General features: G+C 37.1%; 1 protein-coding gene across 3 annotated transcripts in view; it reads right to left on the reverse strand.

The window, feature by feature from the left end:
• Positions 1 to 754: 754 nt before the first annotated feature.
• Positions 755 to 19,359, reverse strand: part of LOC123538087 (cuticle collagen dpy-13-like) — a 29,288-nt gene continuing 10,683 nt past the window's right edge. For 2 of the 3 annotated variants that reach the window (XM_053529530.1, XM_045322053.2), the window contains 9 exons: positions 17,710 to 17,858; positions 15,469 to 15,610; positions 10,211 to 10,362; positions 8,043 to 8,099; positions 7,213 to 7,323; positions 5,934 to 6,077; positions 4,187 to 4,249; positions 2,521 to 2,613; positions 755 to 1,472 (listed from right to left, as the gene is read on the reverse strand). In XM_053529530.1, the coding sequence (XP_053385505.1) occupies positions 1,426 to 1,472; positions 2,521 to 2,613; positions 4,187 to 4,249; positions 5,934 to 6,077; positions 7,213 to 7,323; positions 8,043 to 8,099; positions 10,211 to 10,362; positions 15,469 to 15,610; positions 17,710 to 17,858 (958 nt within the window). In that variant the 3' untranslated portion in view covers positions 755 to 1,425. The other variant, XM_053529531.1, reaches the window with a different exon arrangement.

Here is a 19,359-nt window from a genome sequence, read left to right on the forward strand (position 1 = left end):
CCATGAAAAATTGCTTAGAGAAGGTCAAAGGTTTTCTATTATTTGACTTCTTGCACCTAGTTTTTGTAAGGCACTTGATCAGTTCAACTTGACCTAGTATTTCCAAGGTGAATGTCTGTGACCAAATTTCATGAAGATCTTGTGATATTGGCCTCCAAAAGGCAACAGGTTATTCTATTTTTAGACTATGACCTAGGTTTTTACAACTTGACCAGTTTCGGATTAATGACCTAGATATCATCAAATGAACATTCAGAATACTTTATACAGATCCATGAAAAATGGCTTTAGAGAGTCCACAGTTTTTTATTCTTGACCGACTGACCTAGTTGTTTGACGGTACGTGACCAGTTTCGAACTTGACCTAGATATCATCATGTGAACGTTTCTAACTAATTTTCATGAAGATCTTGTGAAATATATGGCCTTAGAGAGGTCATAAGTTTTACTATTTTTAGAACTACTGACCTATGTTTTGAAGGCCATGTTCCATTTCGACATTAACTAGATATCATCAAGTGAACATTCTGAACAATTTTCATGAAGATCCATTGAAATTATGGAATCTAGAGAGTCATGGTTTTCTATTTTAGACCTACTGACTAGTTTTTGAAAGGCACGATGTACATTCCAGTTTTCGAACTTTACCTAGATACACAAGGTGAACATTCTGACCAAACATTATAAAGATCCCATGAAAAATGTAGACCTTAAGTGTAAGCAAAATTTGACTGTACGTACTGCAGCCGACGGATGACGGACACCGCGCGTTCACAAAAGCTCACCTTGTCACTTTATGACAGGTGAGCTAAAAAGGGAAGAAGTGTATGTAATCCTTGCTTTCCCTGAGCCCAAATTCAGTGTCCATTCCTTCTTTAATAAAATGTACCAGTCTTGCTGGTATGTTGAATTATTTATTATAATAAATAGTCATAACTCATGTTAAATACTTTCAGATTATCTACAGATTTTGTTCACTTACTTGAGAAAAGTAATTATCATTGTCAAGTTGGGTAAATGGGTAAGCAGGTAAAGAAATTTTCTGTAATATTATAAAGTCTTTTAAAAATTATCAAAATGAATTTAAGGTACCGGATCTGTTATGACACTCAGCAACTTCTGTGCGATTACATATTTTCGTTTAAGATATTCGGCATTCCTTGGACGTTAACATAGATCAGAGTGCATATGGCTTTTCGTATAAAAGCAGAGAATGCCGAGATTGCATAACGATTACATAATTTGACGACTTTCATCATGGATCCACTACCTTAATAAAACATATGCAACGAGAATACACTCATCCTGTGTTTAACTTATGGACATCTATAGTGAAAGCAAGTTTTAACCGACAATCAAAAGATGCTCTTAGGCCTATTTTGATTTTGAAAACTTCTTTCCCAAAGACAGATTTCTGTAAGACATTTACTTGGTAGAATCATAGCTTGGTGGAGGCGCTGACGGTACTGTTCCTGAAATGAATAAATACACTGTGAAATCATTAAATTTCGTGGGCATGAAATTTCGTGGTTTTGGTCAAAACGGCAATTTCGTGGGGATATGAATTCGTAGATTTCAACTTTTGAGCATAAAATGACTGGGAATTTTACTTGTTCGTTGGGATTAAATTTCGTGGATGGACTCAACTACGAAATCCACGAAAATTAGTCCCCCACGAATATTAATAATTTCACAGTATTTACAGTCCAAACAGATCTCCTTGACAAAACTCCTTTACAGTATTTAATTCCTGTGAGCTATACTGATCTCAATTCTGGAGTTATGACACTGAAATGACTGTGTGGAATCACACATTAGGTAAATGCATTTTAAGAATACCCAACATTGCCTAAGTAAAGCTTGCATTTTGACTTTATAACAATCATTGTTAAAACGACCACCATTTGTGGATGTACTGTGTAATTAACTTTGAAACTTAAAGATGTCTGCATTTTTTTGTGTGAACTGGAAACACTTCCTGGGTAAAATTCGTGCAAAACTCTGTGCCAATTACTAGCATAAAATATGACCATTGACATGTTTTATAAATTCTGACATTTAAACATAACAGATACATACATTTTATAAAAATACAGAAACAATCCTATTGCTAGAAATGGCACAAAGAAATGAGGAAAATACTGCAGTTATCCATGGTTTAATGCGATCCAGACATGGAAAATATATGGAAAACAGCTGGAGTACATTCCAGTTGTTCTAGTGAGCCCTGTTTCACCCTAAGTACCAGAGTTAGCAGCTTGCTTACGATAAAATATAACAACAAAAGAGTAGACCTGTACCTGTTGAAAAAATATGACTTTATTTATTCAGTACTTGAAATATTTGTCCTATTTCTACATTCCCACTGACAAAAATGTTTGTACTTTTCTTTAATTATGTGCAAAGCAACATGGAAGACATTATTTGCACCTTAAACCTGACAAAATTATAAAGTTATCTAATACACATTAATTTTAGATAGAATAAAAGTACAGTTTAAATAAATATATAGTGCATTACCTGTAGGTGGCACAAATCCTCCTGGGTAAGACCCTGGGGGTGGTTGTGGGTATGACTCTGACCCAGGTGGTGGCTGGGGGTAGGACTCTGGCCCTGAAATATCACACACATGAAGTTGACAGTAATCAAATGGTTAACACATCAATATGCCGCATTTCATTTCAAACTAATACTAATAAGGTATCTATATAATGTCATACCAATATAATATACAATGTAGGTAAAAACAATATACCAACTTCCTATCTTTACAGCGCAAGGGACCAACATGCCAATCTGAGCATTATTTTAGAGGGCAGAGCCACTGACTCCCGTAAGACATCTGAATAACTTCCCCACAAGAAGAATTCTATGCCCCCTGGGAGATTTAAAGCCACATCGGTAAGGGGCAAGCATTTTGAAGTCAGTGACCTTAACCACTCAGCCACAGAGCCTACAATCACCATTTCAGACAAAAGGCACCTGGGTAGAGCTATAATGATCTATGCCAAGCTGGTAGCACAGCTTTCTAACATGTTGACCTGATCAGGCGTTCTAAGGAGGGGCAAGAGATTTTGCTAGTGACCTAAATGACTCAGCCGCATAGGCCCACTAAGACACAAGCATTTAGTTTATACACAATTTATTTAAGGTCGATTGTGAAGGTTCTACAACTTATATTAATCACTATCAACACCTCATTCCTAATGGAATCCATCGCCACTAGGGTATGAGAGAAGAGGCCAGTTTCCCTTTTAATGCTGAGCACCAAGCAAGGGAGCTACTGCTACCATTTTTCTCGTCTTTGGTATGACACGGCCGGGAATCGAACCTACGACCTCCTGCACACAAGCATTTGACTTGATGTTGCCCGTGTAAATCGTATGCTGTATAACTACAACATTCATCACTTCAATAACCACCATTCATGGATGTATTCTTTGCAACTTGTCTATTTCCATATCATTCAGAGGTATTTCTAAAGAAACAAATAATTTATATATTTTATTTTCTTTCTCATCTGTTTATTCTAATTAAGTACAAAGTACTGTAAACTTCGAAATGTTTCACATTTTTCCATCAATAACATTCATGAATAATAACATTCATGTCCCAACAGTAGTCTTACAGCATTATTTTGCTAGTGGCAATTCTATGACAAAGTCTGCAAATTTAGTGTCCTTGCCAATTTCGCTAATTTCAGAAGCACAAAATCATTTCTATGTTTACAATAACAAAATAACATTATCCAATAATAAATTCTACAAGAAGCCTTAAACCTTATCATAAATTAAGCTAATGCAGAAAACCTTTACATCAAAATTTAATATGGTTGTAGTGTTTGGATTAAGCCTCTTTTTCAACAATTTTTTTGGATATATAAATGTTCGTCTCTACTTGTAGCAGAGAGCACAATGCCTCACCCAACGGTGCTGCCCGACTTGAGTATCATGCCTTAGACACTTAACCCTAGGTTACCCTACCCAGTCACATTATAGTGACACAAGACCAACCAGTCCTTAGAACTATCCTCTTCCCACTTCATGGTAGCAAGCGAGGAAGCTACAAGTAGATTTCCATGTCTTTGATATGAAACAGCAAAAGTTCCTGCACTTGGAATGGGCACTCTGCCACTACACCAGCTTTGCATTCTCAAATATAATTAAAGTACAGTTTTGAGCGTTACCTGTAGGTGGGGGATATCCTTCTGGGTTAGTGCCTGGAGGTGGCTGTGGGTATGACTCTGATCCTGTAATACCACAAGAGTGATGAGAAGGCTTATCATCAAATTGTTAAAATGATATGTTGCCTTTATTTTCAAGTGGTGTTTTTTAAATAACTTGAATTTATCAGTTCTATAACTTTCTGTAAATTTTAACAGGAATTTAAAGATTTTTTTGGGTCTAAATATTTGACTACGCAATCACACTCAGTAAACTTTAACAATATTTAAACCTTTGATGGAACATGACTTTAACCTTTAGTCTGCTGCCAGCAATTGATTCTGCCTTTGCGACCAGTGAAGACCATAATCAGCCTGCACATCCGTAAAGTCTGATCATGATCTGCACTGTTTGCTATTCAGTCAGTAAATTTTCAGTTAACACCTCTTCGAATAATAAATAGTATTGCCCAAATTGAATGATGGACCAGTCCATTATAGAAATTTAGCAGGGTGAAGGTTAAATGGGACTTTTTAATAAATCCTTCAAACTTCCAAATCTTATTACATATCGATTGTATCAGTGTGACTTGATAACATGAGCTGGATAATGTGTTCAACTAACTTAAAATATCAGCACATCCTTAAGAAATGAAATGACTTTTTTCGGAGTGCATGCAAAATGAATGACAGAATAGAATTGGCAGATCCATGAATCGCGGTTAGACAATCCTACGCTGTCATTCATTTGACATGAACACCGAAAATTTTTTCATTTCTTATACAGTCGACACTGTATTAAGAGACCACCCAAGGGACTGCTAAGAAGTGGTCTCTTAATGGAATGGTCTCTTAATGAATTTCAGTCTGATGAAAAGGAAATTTATTTTTAACTGTTAATGTAACTGTATTTATTATGAACATACATGTATGGTTTCAAAATTTGTTTTAACATCGTGAACACTTTTCCAAGTCCACCGTGAAATTTATGGCTAGATTTTTCGTCAGATCGACTGATACAAAGGTTAATTGCATTCAGTCACTGACTAATTACACAGATGAAGAAATGCCCGGTAGAATTTTGGTACCCGGTCACTTAATAGATACTTTTGTCGAATATTTTACCTGTAGGGACTACATTAATGTGGTCGCTAGTCGTTTAATAAAAAAGTCGTTTAATGGAATGAATTTATATACTGAAAACGTTCGGGAGGGATTTTGACTGGTCGTTTAATACAACAATCGCTTAATAGAGGTGGTCGCATGTACGATGTTGACTGTACATGTATTTACATTATATTTCCTTTCCATTAGTAAACAAATAATATTATAAATTACACATATTTTGTGGCACTTAACATTAAAATCAGCTTCTGTTCATTCTGTTAACAAGACGGAACAACTGCAACGTCATCTAAGGAATGTTCACCCGGACTATACGCGGACGCCATCAAAACAGCAGTCAGTTATCACTAAACAGTGATGACTTAACTTTCATGCCTTTCCTTTTGCTGTTCATACGAAATGAACAACATAATTTTCAATGGAAAAGAATAGGGCGAAAGTTAATATTTCTATATAACACTAGCTTACATACTATACTGTTATCAGACATTCTTTAGTGTAGAAAATGCATTCAGTTTCTGAAAAACATTCTAACATGCACAACATTTGTGACAATAGCACAAGAAAAATTAAGTGTGACAAATTTTTTTAAAGATACGACAGATCAAAAATTTCAAACAGATTGGCAAAAAATTTATTTCTGTACCTGCAAATCCAATAGGAGCTGGAGCCCCTTGATACGGAGGTTGGCCTTCAAACCTTGGTTCTGGTGGTGGTGGATAGGGGTTTGGTCCTTGTGGATAGGCTCCGGGACCATCTGGTGGGGGATAGGAAGTTGTGCCAGGAACTCCTGAAATATTTATTTTTCTTTACTAAGGTCCGTTTTCAAGGATCAAGGACAAATTTTCAAAACAGCAGTCCTTATTTGCTTATTACAATACTGTGAAATCATTAATTATTGTGGGGGACTAATTTTCGTGGATTTTCATGGATCTCATGGTCGAGTCATTGCAAGGAATTAATCTCAATGAAGCAGTAATTTTCCCATTTCTTTTATATTTGGAAGTCAAGATCCATAAATTTATATCTCCATGAAATAAGAATTTAGAAAAAACCACAAAATTTCAAGTCCACAAAATTAAATGATTTTACGGTATTTTTAAAGTAATGCAAACATACAGCCATTTTTTTCAAATTTTAAAAGGGAGAAGAAATAAAGTTCATATTTCTTTGACTTGATCTGTTTACTTGCCAGTCTTCAAAAATATTACCTTGGAAATAAAGAAATATCATTGCAAGTAGATTGCACTGCATGCTTATGGCTAAAGACGACAGTCATGACTAAAGAAGTCAGACCTGTTTAATCTAGATTATTTTAACTCAACTGAAAATGAAGATTTTGACTTAATTTCATGGTTTCATATACTATGGTATACTGTGAAATCATTAAATCTAAATGGCAAGAAGTTTTTGTGGTTCTGGTCAAAATGGCTGTTTCAATGGCAAATTAATTTGCTGATTTGAACTTTTGAACATTACAATGGCAATTTTATTTGTTTGGTCGGATTAAATTTCTGAGAGTGCCTCAACATGAAATGCATGCAAATAATTCACCCACAAATATTAATGATTTTATAGTAATATAGTTCTGGCTTTTGGCAATTATAGTTGAAACTCGGTATCTCGAATTCCAAGGCACTGGGTGTTTTCGAATTAACCGAAATCTGACACGAGAATATATTTTGTGCATGTGATTTCGGGATGAGACTTGAAAATACCTTCGAGATAGCCGGAATTTTTAGATAAGCAAGTTCAAGATACCAAGTTTCAACTGTACTTTAATTATAATACAAATCTCGATTTTTGAAAACTTCACTTCAGAAGAAATGATGAGTTTTCAATATCCAATTAAATACAATTAAGTATTTGATATTTTGCTTTTAATACAGCTGATGATTTTAGGCATTTTTTAAAAACTTACGTACCTGGATTTGTAGAGTAAGGAAGTCCTTGGGCATTTGGATCATACGCTTGTGGAGATCCAAACCCTGGCTGGGTATTGTATGACTGCATAGGAAATTGCTGCCCTCCTCCACCTGTATCACATAAACCAGAAAATGAAGGGAGGTAACTTCAAAAAGAAAGGCCTATAAATTGAACTTAAGTGGAAAATCCATTCTACTTTTGGGAAGATGACCAAAATGAATAACAAGGCTCCAACTTTAAATTTCTGACTCCTAGGATTTATAAAAAGTCACTAAAAGAAGAATGCCAAAAAATGAAATCCAAAAATTCCTTTTGTCTCCATACTTATATTTAGCAGGCCATATTAAAGCTTTCTAGAAAACTGTAGTTAAATGTGTGTGCCAATTTTTTTTTACTCATATAACTAATAATCTAATTAAAGGAAAGAACTGTTAAAAAAATGAAATGGCTATGAAAGACCTTGTTATGCTCAACAGAGTACCCAAGAAAGTTTGTATCTTAGTGAAGGTGTTAACCAAGTTTCACCTTTATTAAGGTGAAAATGTGGCTTTTGGAGCACTACCAAAGTTTTTCTATCATTTGATTTGACTTTCGACCACAGATAACCCGGGGTCAAATTTATCCAAGATTTTATTGAGATAAAATTCTGTACAGACCGCATATTAAGACTGGGTCTAAATCCTGATCAGTAAAACTGTAGATGACAGACACAGAAAAATCACAACAGCTCACCTTGAGAAATCTGCGTCCAGGTGCGCTCAAAATCAAAACAAGATCTTTCAAACCTACTCTTTTAAGGTATGAAAATTTGACTCAAGCAAACACTTACTACTATAATCTTGATATTTGAGAGGCTGCTGCTCTGGTATATACGTCCCACCAACATCTAAAATAAAACATCACCTTACAGTAAGCAAACATCCAAGGGTTACACTTCAAACCTAAGTCGGCCTGTTTAGCTCAATAGGGAGAGTGCATATCTATGGGTCGCAGGGTCGCGAGTTCAATAGGGAGAGTGCATATCTATGGGTTGCAGGGTCGCGAGTTCAATCCTTGGGTGATGCGTATGTTCTCAGTGACGATTTGATAAAAGACATTCTTGCGTATCAGACGGGGATTTCCGGTATTTTTACCGGTGCTGGAAAAATCCATCTTACACCCCGGGGTGTAAGATGACTCTCGTGCTTTAAATGACGCATTACGAACTACAAATATTTGGAAGACTGATGTAGTTATTTATATTTTATTTCAGAAAAACGGAATAAAAATCCAATACCTTGACAGTTCCTCTTTGTTCCTGACGGTATATTTCTCGATTCAAAACACGTTATTTTATCAAAAAATCATAATGTTACGCTGCAACTGATAAAACAAAACCGGAACTAAACATTGTTATTTGTCTTTGAAACGTCATGACGTCTTTCCTGTTTACGGACTTTGGTTTCCCGCGCTTTGTTTAAATACGCTGCTATAAGAAATAGTTCTAAAATGAAAGCCGTTCGATTGACTTTATTTTTATCATTATTTCTTGATATCGGTATGCAAGAAAAAGATTCTGTCACTGGTTATAGGTGCATATAGGAATATCCGGCTCTCGGGTAACTGTTTAGGCGGTAACAAGGTTCCTTCGAGGCCGGAAATTCCCATCTGCACCTACAACCAGTGAAAGAATCTTATATTGTGTCTGAAATAATTTGTCCTCTACCTTGATTCATGTGGGGAAGTTGGCAGTTCCTTGCGGAGAACAGATTTGTACTGGTACAAATCCGGGAACCTGTTGCCCACTGTTACATAACTGAAATACTGTTTGCGTTAAACCAAAAACAAATACAGTTCAAACCTGGACTTCTTAAATGTAATGGTATGAGACTTTATTATTTAACCGCAGAGGTATGTAGGTGGCCAGGTAGGTTAATAGGTAAAGTAGGAACATTATTTTTGAGGCCCCTGGTTAAAGTTCCGGTCTGGCTGCACATTTTTCTCACCCTGTGTCATTCGGTGCCAAACACTGGACCATAACCGCATTTCACTGGTTAGTCTCTGCTGCCTGTAACTGCTTGATTTATAAAGTTCTCATTAAAATTCGAGCACAAATTTCAAAGTGGTGAGGAGAAATATCATTGTATAGGACTTAGTTATTTAATCAGGGAGGTGTGTAGACGGCCTGGTAGTTCAGTCAGTAAAGCATCGGAACAGAATTCCGAGGTCTCTAGTTTGAGTCCCTTTTTGGCTGCACATTTTTCTCACCCTGTGTCAAAAATATGTTTATCATATATTTTCAGAGCAATATCAATACAAAATATGACTGACAAAAACTAGGGGTGTTGGTACTGCAAGAAAAATATCACTTTGTCAGAACAAATAACTTTTTAAACAAACATGCAATAATTTTTTAAAAACCCCTAGAATTTGATGTCAAACCTAATAATTTGCTTTCAAAAGGCCCAAATAATCCCTTACAAGTATTGCCCAACAATAATAAAGTGTCTGCCCAAATAGGCAAAACATTCATAAAATTTATTCCAACCTCTTATTCAAGTGTCTCCATCAAATGAAAGATATGACCAGACAGGTGACTTAACCTCTGGATCAGTCTAATGAAAATGTCCGTGTGCAAAATCACCACCTCTTTGGGGAAAATATTTCTCCCAATTTCTTTCAAGATTGCTACATGCATGTAGAAGGTAAAAATGGGAAAAAGATCAGATTAGACTTTAAATTTAGACCTCCGCATATGACCTAGACCTTGAGCATTCTTGAATATCACATGCCCTCTCTAACATCAAGTAAAACATTTCTGCCATTTACTGTCAAGACTGTTCTATACCTGTCAAAGCTACAATTCAGAGATCAGACATAAGGCCTTGACCATTATATAGAAGCCTATATATGCATAATTTATTATGATACCGTTTCATTAAGGCAAAAAAAAGAAAAAAGTGAAGATTGAACAAAGTCTATTACTTTTTAGACTGAGAAGAAATGAAATAAGCAAACCTGTTGATTTAGTATTATCACTCAGGATAACTCCACCCTTTGCTTGCTGTTGCCGACGCCTCCTTACACAGAAACAATACACAACCACTCCAATTATTACACAACCAACAACCACGCCCACCACAATGCCTGCAATACGCCCCTCTGCAGATCTACATAGACAAATATACAATATGTTAGTTATTTTATACACTGACCACTGGTTCAGTGTTTAGATGCAACACTTAACAAGAACCGTTTATAAAGGATGCATGCCCTCCGTAATAGCCTGTCCCATTTTCAGTACCAAGATCACTATGACCTACAACTCTGACCTATTGATCCACAACAAAATATAGGGAATCTACTGTGAGATCATTTAAATTCGCTGGCATGAAATTTCGCGCAAACGTGAAGAAGGACTGTTTCACGCGGGCTTAAATTCGCGCATTTTCCATTTTAGAAAGGGAAAATATAATCAAACAAGGGTGCCAGAATGTCACAATATACGCCCGTCACAGCAAATTTCTTTACACTAGCACCTGTATTTGCAAATGGAATTTTAATTTTCTAGTTGTTTACAATGTTGTTTTTTTTTAGAAATTATTGTAATTCTTTTATTTTTCTAAGTCCACAAAAAAAATCCTTACCAGGTAGAGATACCTTAAAATACACCCAAAATTTGAAAGTAACATCAATGTTGTACCACAGAAAAGTGGTCTTGGTTTTTCCCTACGGTCAATTATAAAAAAAGTTACAATGTAAATTATTTATAGTAACAACTAAGGGAAGTTAATCTTTAAAGAGAAAAAAAAAAAAAAAAAAAAAAAAAAAAAAATCAAAAAAAAAAAAAATTACAAGTCCACACAAAAATCCTTACCAGGTAGAGATAGCTCAAAATACACCTCAGAATTGGATGTAACATGCATGTTGTACTACAGAAAAGTGGTCTCGATTTTCCCTACGACTTGTAATGAAAAAGTTACAATATAAGCTATTTATAGTAAACAGCAAAGGAAGTAATTCAAAAGAAGGGACCAGTGCATGACACTCCGTCTCATGATGGTGTACAACTGTGCCAAGTTACATCAAAATCCCTCCATGCATGAAGTAGAAATGCTCCGGACAAAGTCATTCTTGTATCTGACCTTTGGCTCTAAGTGTGACCTTGACCTTAGACCTAGGGACCTGGTTCTTGCGCATGACACTCGTCTCATGCTTGTGAACATTTGTGCTAAGTTGTATCAAAATCCCTCAATGCATGAAGAAAAAATGCTCCGGACAAAGTTTTCATTCTTGTATCCTTGACCTCTAAGTGTGACCTTGACCTTACCCCTAGGGACCTGGTTCTTGCGCAAGACACACCATCTCATGATGGTGAACAATTGTGCCAAGCTACATCAAAGTCCTTTCATGCATGAAGAAGATATGCTCCGGACAAAGTTTCATTCTTGTATCCTTGACCTCTAAGTGTGACCTTGACCTTAGACCTAGGGACCTGGTTCTTGCGCATGACACTCCCTCTCATTATGGTGAACAACTGTGCCAAGCTACATCAAAATCCTTCCATGCATGAAGAAGATATGCTCCAAACAAAGTCATTCTTGAATTTTTCACTCTTGTATCCTTTGGCCTCTAAGTGTGACCTTGACCTTAGACCTAGGGACCTGTTTTTTGCGCATGACACTCCGTCTCATGATGATGAACAATTGTGCCAACTTTCATCAAAATCCCTCCATGCATGAAGAAGATATGCTCCGGACAAAGTCATTCTTGAATTTGACCTTTGACCTCTAAGTGTGACCTTGACCTTAGACCTAGGGACCTGGTTCTTGCGCATGACACTCCTTCTCATAATGGTGAACAACTGTGCCAAGTTTCATCAAAATCCCTCCATGCATGTAGAAGATATGCTCCGGACAAGGTCTGTGGACGCCACCCGCCCGCCCGCCCGCCAGGGGCGTTCCCATAATACGTCCCGTTTTTCAAACGGGCGTATAAAAATAACAATAGCGCGGTCTTAAATTCGCGCATCGGTCCTAGCGCAAAATACGCGAAAATTCGTCCTACGCGAATAAAAATGATTTCACAGTACTTACCACAGGCAATCATCAGATGATGTTTAATGACTGTATGTCAAAGCATTCTTAAGTTATTGAGAAGAAACTGTGATCCTGAGCTTTGATATACTGATCCCTAAAACACATTAACGTGGTCATCTTCTGACCACAGGCATTATCATCCTATAAAGTTGGACGAGCATAGGTCAAACAGCTCTTCACTTACTGAGCGGAAACTGTTTTCAGTCTCGATGTAACGTGACCTTGACCTAAGACCTAAAAACTTTCAAAACATTAGGGGTCACCTACTGACCACAGGCAATTATAGCATGAAGTTTGAAGGCAGTAGGCCAAAGGCTTTTTAAGTTACTGAACCAAAACCATTTTAAGTCTGAAGGTCACTGCGACCTTGACCTCTGATGTACTGACCCCAAAAGCAGTAGAGGATCTCTACTGAACAAACGCAATCATCTTATATAGGCTAAACAAGAGCACAATATATGCCCAGAAGGTACGACCTTTGACCCCCAAGTGTGACCTTGATCTTGAAGCGAGCCATCCTTACATGTGCTCTGCAAGTCCTCTTGATGTGGTGAACATTTGTGCCAAGTTTCTTTAAAATCCTTCAAGGGGTTCAAGAGTTACAGAGTGGACACGAAACAAACTCATACGAACTTTGACCCCTAAGTGTGACCTTGACCTTGAAGCGAGCCATCCAAAACATGCACTCTGCATGTCGTCTCGATGTGGTGAACATTTGTGTCAAGTTTCTTCCAAATCCTTCAAGGGGTTCAAGAGTTAGAGCCGACACGAAATTGCTAATGGACGGACGGGCAGACAGACGGACACCGGTGTCATAACATAATACGTCCCTTTGGGCGTATAATAAAAGCTTTCTTTAGCTATTGAGTGGAAACTGTTTTCAGTCCTTTGACCTATCAGTCCTTTGACCTATCCTCAAGTGGCATTAAGTCATCAAATAAAGTCTGAATGCTGAACCTAATATATTAAAGCCCCGAAGTGAAAAAATTACCAGAAATTTACTCAAGTCCCTGCAACCTTGATCTTTTAGCCACTGAATCCAATATCAAGTGGGATCTCTCTCTAGTGGTACTTGATCTTGTTAAAGTTTGGAAACTACAGCTGTTACACTTTATGACTTAAGAGTCCTGAAACCATTTTCAGTCTCTGAGTCACTGTGACCTTTACCCTTGGCCTATTAGTCCTATAAACAATATTGATCCTCCTGAAGCCAGGAGCCAAAGTCAAAGTGACCCTGATGGTTCCCTAAGCAATCGAAATGCAATAGCGATCATCTATGTCATCTATATTGAAACTGTTTACACTGTTCAGGTCCCTGTGGTTCTCAAGTTATAGACTGGAAACAGTTTTCATGCTTCAGGGCCCTGTAAGCTTGACCTTTGACCTACAAAAATCAAAATCAATTGGGGTCATACACTCTGCATGTCCAAACATGCTATGAAGTTTCAAGGTTCTGGGTCAGGTGGTTCTCAAGTAATGGTTCGGAAACAGCTTTCATATTTCAGGGCCCTGTGTCCTTGACCTTTGACCCCAAAACCATTTGGGATCATCTGCTCTGCATGTCCAATCATCCAGTGAAGTTTCAAGGTTCTGGGTCAAGTGGTTCTCAAGAATTGAATCAGAATTGGTTTTCCATGTTCTGGCCCCTGTGGCCTTGACCTTTGAAAGAGTGATTCCAAGATCAATAGGGGTCATCTACTCTGCATGTCCAATCATCCTATGAAGTTTTAGCTTTATGGATCAAGTTGTTCTCAAGTTATTGATCAGAAATGGTTTTCCGTGTTCTTGCCTCTGTGACCATGAACTTCAGCCGGTGACCCCAAAATCTATAGGGATTATCTACTTGGCATGTCCAATCATCCTACGAAGTTTCAACATTCTTGGTAGAGTGGTTCTGAAGTTACTGACCGGAAATAATTTTCCATGTTCTGGCCCCAACGACCTTGAACTTTGACTGAGTGATTCCAAAATCAATAGGGGTCTTTTACTTTGCATGTCCAATCATCCAGTGAAGTTTCAAGGTCCTGGGTCAAGTGGTTCTCAAGAATTGAATCAGAATTGGTTTTCCATGTTCTGGCCCCTGTGGCCTTGACCTTTGAAAGAGTGATTCCAAGATCAATAGGGGTCATCTACTCTGCATGTCCAATCATCCTATGAAGTTTTAGCTTTATGGATCAAGTTGTTCTCAAGTTATTGATCAGAAATGGTTTTCCATGTTCTTGCCCCTGTGACCATGAACTTCAGCCGGTGACCCCAAAATCTATAGGGATTATCTACTTGGCATGTCCAATCATCCTACGAAGTTTCAATATTCTGGGTAGAGTGCTTCTGAAGTTACTGACCGGAAACAATTTTCCATGTTCTGGCCCCAACGACCTTGAACTTTGACCGAGTGATTCCAAAATCAATAGGGGTCTTTTACTTTGCATGTCCAATCATCCAGTGAAGTTTCAAGGTCCTGGGTCAAGTGGTTCTCAAGTTATTGATCGGAAACAGTTATGCATGTACTTGCCCCTGTGACCTTGACCTTTGACCTACTGACCCAAAGATCAGAGGGGTCATCTACTCTGCATGTCCAATCATCCCATAAAGTATCAACATTCTGCGTAGAGTGGTTCTCAAGTTATTGATCGGAAAAGGTTTTCAATGTTCTGGCCATTGTGACCTTGACCTTTAATAGAGTGACCACATAGGGGTCATCTACTTGGCATGTCCAATCATCCTACAAAGTTTCAAAGTTCAGGGTCAAGTGGTTCTTTGGAAATGGTTGTCCATGTTCAAGTTTCTCTATAATCTGACCTAGACATCTCGATTTTTTCCCAGAATAACCCAGTTTCACACCTGTCAAAAACTTTATTTAGACAGAATGTTTAAATAAAAATTGTGACCTCTAAAGTGTTAACCCTTATCATGATGGACACCATTGATTCTGCCTTTGTGACCAGTGTAGATTATGATCTGCCTGCACATCCATGCAGTCTGATCAAGATCTGCACTGTTCGCCACTCAGTATCTTTTTGGTAAGCACCCCTTTTAACAGTGCATGGTACTGTCCAAATTGAAAGATGGACAAGTTCCTTATAGAAATTTAGCAGGGTAAGGGCTAAACAAACAAGTTGTGACTGCCAAATCATCCATGTATAGTAGCAGCTAATCTTAAACTAAACAATCACTTACTTGTCAGTATACGTGCAACATTTCTGTTCACCCTCACTTCCACAGCAGTATGCCATGTCATCTTTCTGACCTTCCTCCGGACATATAAAATACCCATACGTTCCATTGCGAAGATTCTTTTCATTGAAGCATATCCTGGGTTCTAATGATATGTAAACAAGAGGTAACAATTTCAAGTTTGTATACAAATAAAATCTATTAATTGACCAACAAAATAATGGGATTTTCTATTTATTTTAAATTATTGTGAGCCAATTTACGTTAGTACTGAAATATAACATCTGCAAATATGATATTTCCCTTTATCATGTTTATCAAATTCCCAAATGTTGAATAAAGATGGATTCCCATAAGTAGAGGTAACTATGAAGATTATTTTGACTAATCATGCAAGACCACTGATACTGCAGAAAGAGCTATTTCAATACAGCTGATATTGCACAAAGGGCTATTGCAATACTATTGATACTGCAGAAAGAGCTATTTCAATACAACTGATATTGCACAAAGGGCTATTGCAATACTATTGATACTGCAGAAAGAGCTATTTCAATACAACTGATACAGCAGAAATAACTATTGCAATACCACTGATACTGCAGAAAGGGCTATTGCAATATAGCTGATATTGCACAAAGGACTATTGCAATACTATTGATACTGCAGAAAGAGCTATTTCAATACAACTGATATTGCACAAAGGACTATTGCAATACTACTGTGATACTGAAGAAAGGGCTATTTCAATACAACTGATATTGCACAAAGGACTACTGCAATACTACTGATACTGCAGAAAGGGCTATTTCAATACAACTGATATTGCACAAAGGACTATTGCAATACTACTGATATTTCAGAAAGGACTATTGCAATACAACTGATATAGCAGAAAGGACTATTGGACATTTGCAATACAACTGATATAGCAGAAAGGACTATTGCAATACACCTGATATTGCACAAAGGACTATTGCAATACTACTGATATTACAGAAAGGGCTATTGCAATACACCCGCTACTGCACAAAGGACTATTGCAATACAACTGATACAGCACAAAGGACAATTGCAATACTACTGATATTACAGAAAGGACTATTGCAATACACCTGATACTGCACAAAGAACTATTGCAATACAACTGATACTGCACGAAGGACTATTGCAATACTATCGATATTTCAGAAAGGACTATTGCAATATATTCAATATTTTAGAATAACAAATGCAATATATGTGATTTTTCACACAGGACTACCGCAATATATTTCACATTTCAGAATGGATTATTGCAATACTACTGATATTTCAGAATGGACTATTGCAATATATTTAATATTTCAGAAAGGAATGGACTTCTGCAATATATGTGACATTTGACGAAGGACTATTGCAATACTACTGATCTTGCAAAAAGGATTGCTGCAATACTACTGATATTGTAGCATCTTACTGTGGTACTATTGCAACAGCTAGTAGCATCTCCAACATTGAAGATTATATAAAAGATGTTCCGTTGTAAATCTGATATCATTCTCTACAATTTACACTCACTTGAACTTTAGTATGAAGGAACTAACAGACTGAGGTTTGTACAGTCGTAACTTTTATTCTTCAAGGACATATTATAACATGAATGAATGGTTGCCTAAGTAAAGGTTTAATCTGAAACTGACTGAAGTCATGACTGGTTGCTAAGCTTTAACCATTACCATGCTAAATTTCTGTAATGAACTGGTCCATCTTCCAAATTGGGCAGTACCATTTATCATTTGAAGGGATGTTTACTGAAACTTTACTGACTGAATAGCGAACAGTGAAGACCATGATCAGACTGCACGGATGTGCAGGTTGATCTTGGTCTACACTGGTTGCAAAGGCAGAATCAATCGTGTCCAGCATGGTTAGGGTTAACCTTTAGCCTGCTGCCGGCAAGTGATTCTGCCTTTGCGACCAGTGCAGACCAAGATCAGCCTGCACATCCAGTCAGTAAATTTTCAGTGAAAACCCCTTCAAATAATAAATGGTATTGCCCAAACAATTGAATGATGGACCAGTCCATTTTAGAAATTTAGCAGGCTAAAGGTTAAATATAAACTGTTGCTTCAAGCAACAATAATGTGTACAATACAATACCAATCGATCTAAACTGAATATAATGCTCAGCAACAGTATGGTTGTTAAGTGCAATTGACTTATACTGAGACTGTTGCTAGGCAACAATATGTTAACACTTACCTCTATTAGGATAGCTCATGTACATTCGCCTACTTTTGTAGCTCATCAACCCGAAAACTACCCCGACAGCTGCTGCCGTCTTCCATGACCCCTTTGTGTATGAAGGACCTTTATAGTTCCTTATCTTTGATGAACTTGACCTGCTAGTACTATAAAGTAGAAATAGAAGAACTTTTTGAAGCTTTTGTAACAATCCTTGGCTTTCTAAAACACTAATATCAAATAAAGAGGCATGCATGTGCCTAAGTTTCAAACCTGAGAAAGAACATTTCCCCTTTGATATACATGAGAAAAGTGAACATACCCCCTGACGGCCATGTTTTTTCGTACAAGAAGACTTTTAAAGTTTCCACTATATACACGTAGGGAAAAGTGAACATGTCCCCTGGTGCCCATGGTTTTGACATTAAGTGGAATAATTTAAACAATCTTGATAGATCTAGAGGGTCACAGAAGGACCATTTGTTTGAAATTATTTCAAAATCAGACTAGAGGTTGAGGAGGAGAATGAATGATGCTGTTTGATGATTTTTTCTATTTTTAGCTCTGGCAGCTATATGTGCAACCAGGCTGTACTGTTTAAATAAATAAGGAAGAAGACCAACAACAAGTTTCATCAACTTCCACCTCACGGTTTCAGAAGAGATGTTGTTTGGAGAAAAGTGTGGACAGATGATAGACGGATGGACAATGAGTGATCACAATAGCTCACCCAAGCATTTTGTGATCGTGTGAGCTGAAATTTGGAACAGGATCTTATAATGATGGTACAGATTAAGTTTGATGAAGATCTATAAAGCTGTTTATGAGAAGAAGATGTTTAAATGTGTTTCTTTTTTCAGATCTAATGGCCTCCACACACAGACAGTGAACATGTATGCAAAGTTTCAATCCATTACCACATACTGGTTACTGACATATGAGCTTACGTGGGATGATCAATAATTACGTAGACTGCCTCTATATCTTTAATAGTATAAGACATGCATTAACAAGAGTGCCAGAATGTCACAATATACGCCCGTCACAGCAAATTTCTTTACACTAGCACCTGTATTTGCAAATGGAATTTTAATTTTGTGGTTGTTTAGTAATTACTGTAATTCTTTTTTTTTCTAACTCCACAAGAAAACTCCTTACCAGGTAGAGATACCTTAAAATACACCTAAAATTTGAAAGTAACATCTATCTTGTACCACAGAAAAGTGGTCTTGGTTTTTCCCTACGGTCAATCATGTCAATTATAAAAAAGTTACAATATAAGTTATTTATAGTAACAACTAAGGGAAGTTAATCTTTAAAGAAAAAAAAAAAAAAAATACAAAAATTGTAAGTCCACACAAAAGTCCTTACCAGGTAGAGATAGGTCAAAATACACCTCAAAATTGGATGTAACGTGCATGTTGTACTACAGAAGAGTGGTCTCGATTTTTCCCTACGACTAGTAATGAAAATGTTACAATATAAGCTTTTTACAGTAACAACAAAGGGATGAAATTCTAAAGAAGGGACCTGCGCATGACACTCCATCTCATGATGGTGTACAATTGTGCCAAGTTACATCAAAATCCCTCCATGCATGAAGAAAAAATGCTCCGGACAAAGTCATTCTTGTATCTGACCTTTGGCCTCTAAGTGTGACCTTGACCT

This window comes from Mercenaria mercenaria, chromosome 18 (genome assembly GCF_021730395.1).
Source record: "Mercenaria mercenaria strain notata chromosome 18, MADL_Memer_1, whole genome shotgun sequence".
In the NCBI taxonomy this organism is placed as follows: domain Eukaryota; kingdom Metazoa; phylum Mollusca; class Bivalvia; order Venerida; family Veneridae; genus Mercenaria; species Mercenaria mercenaria.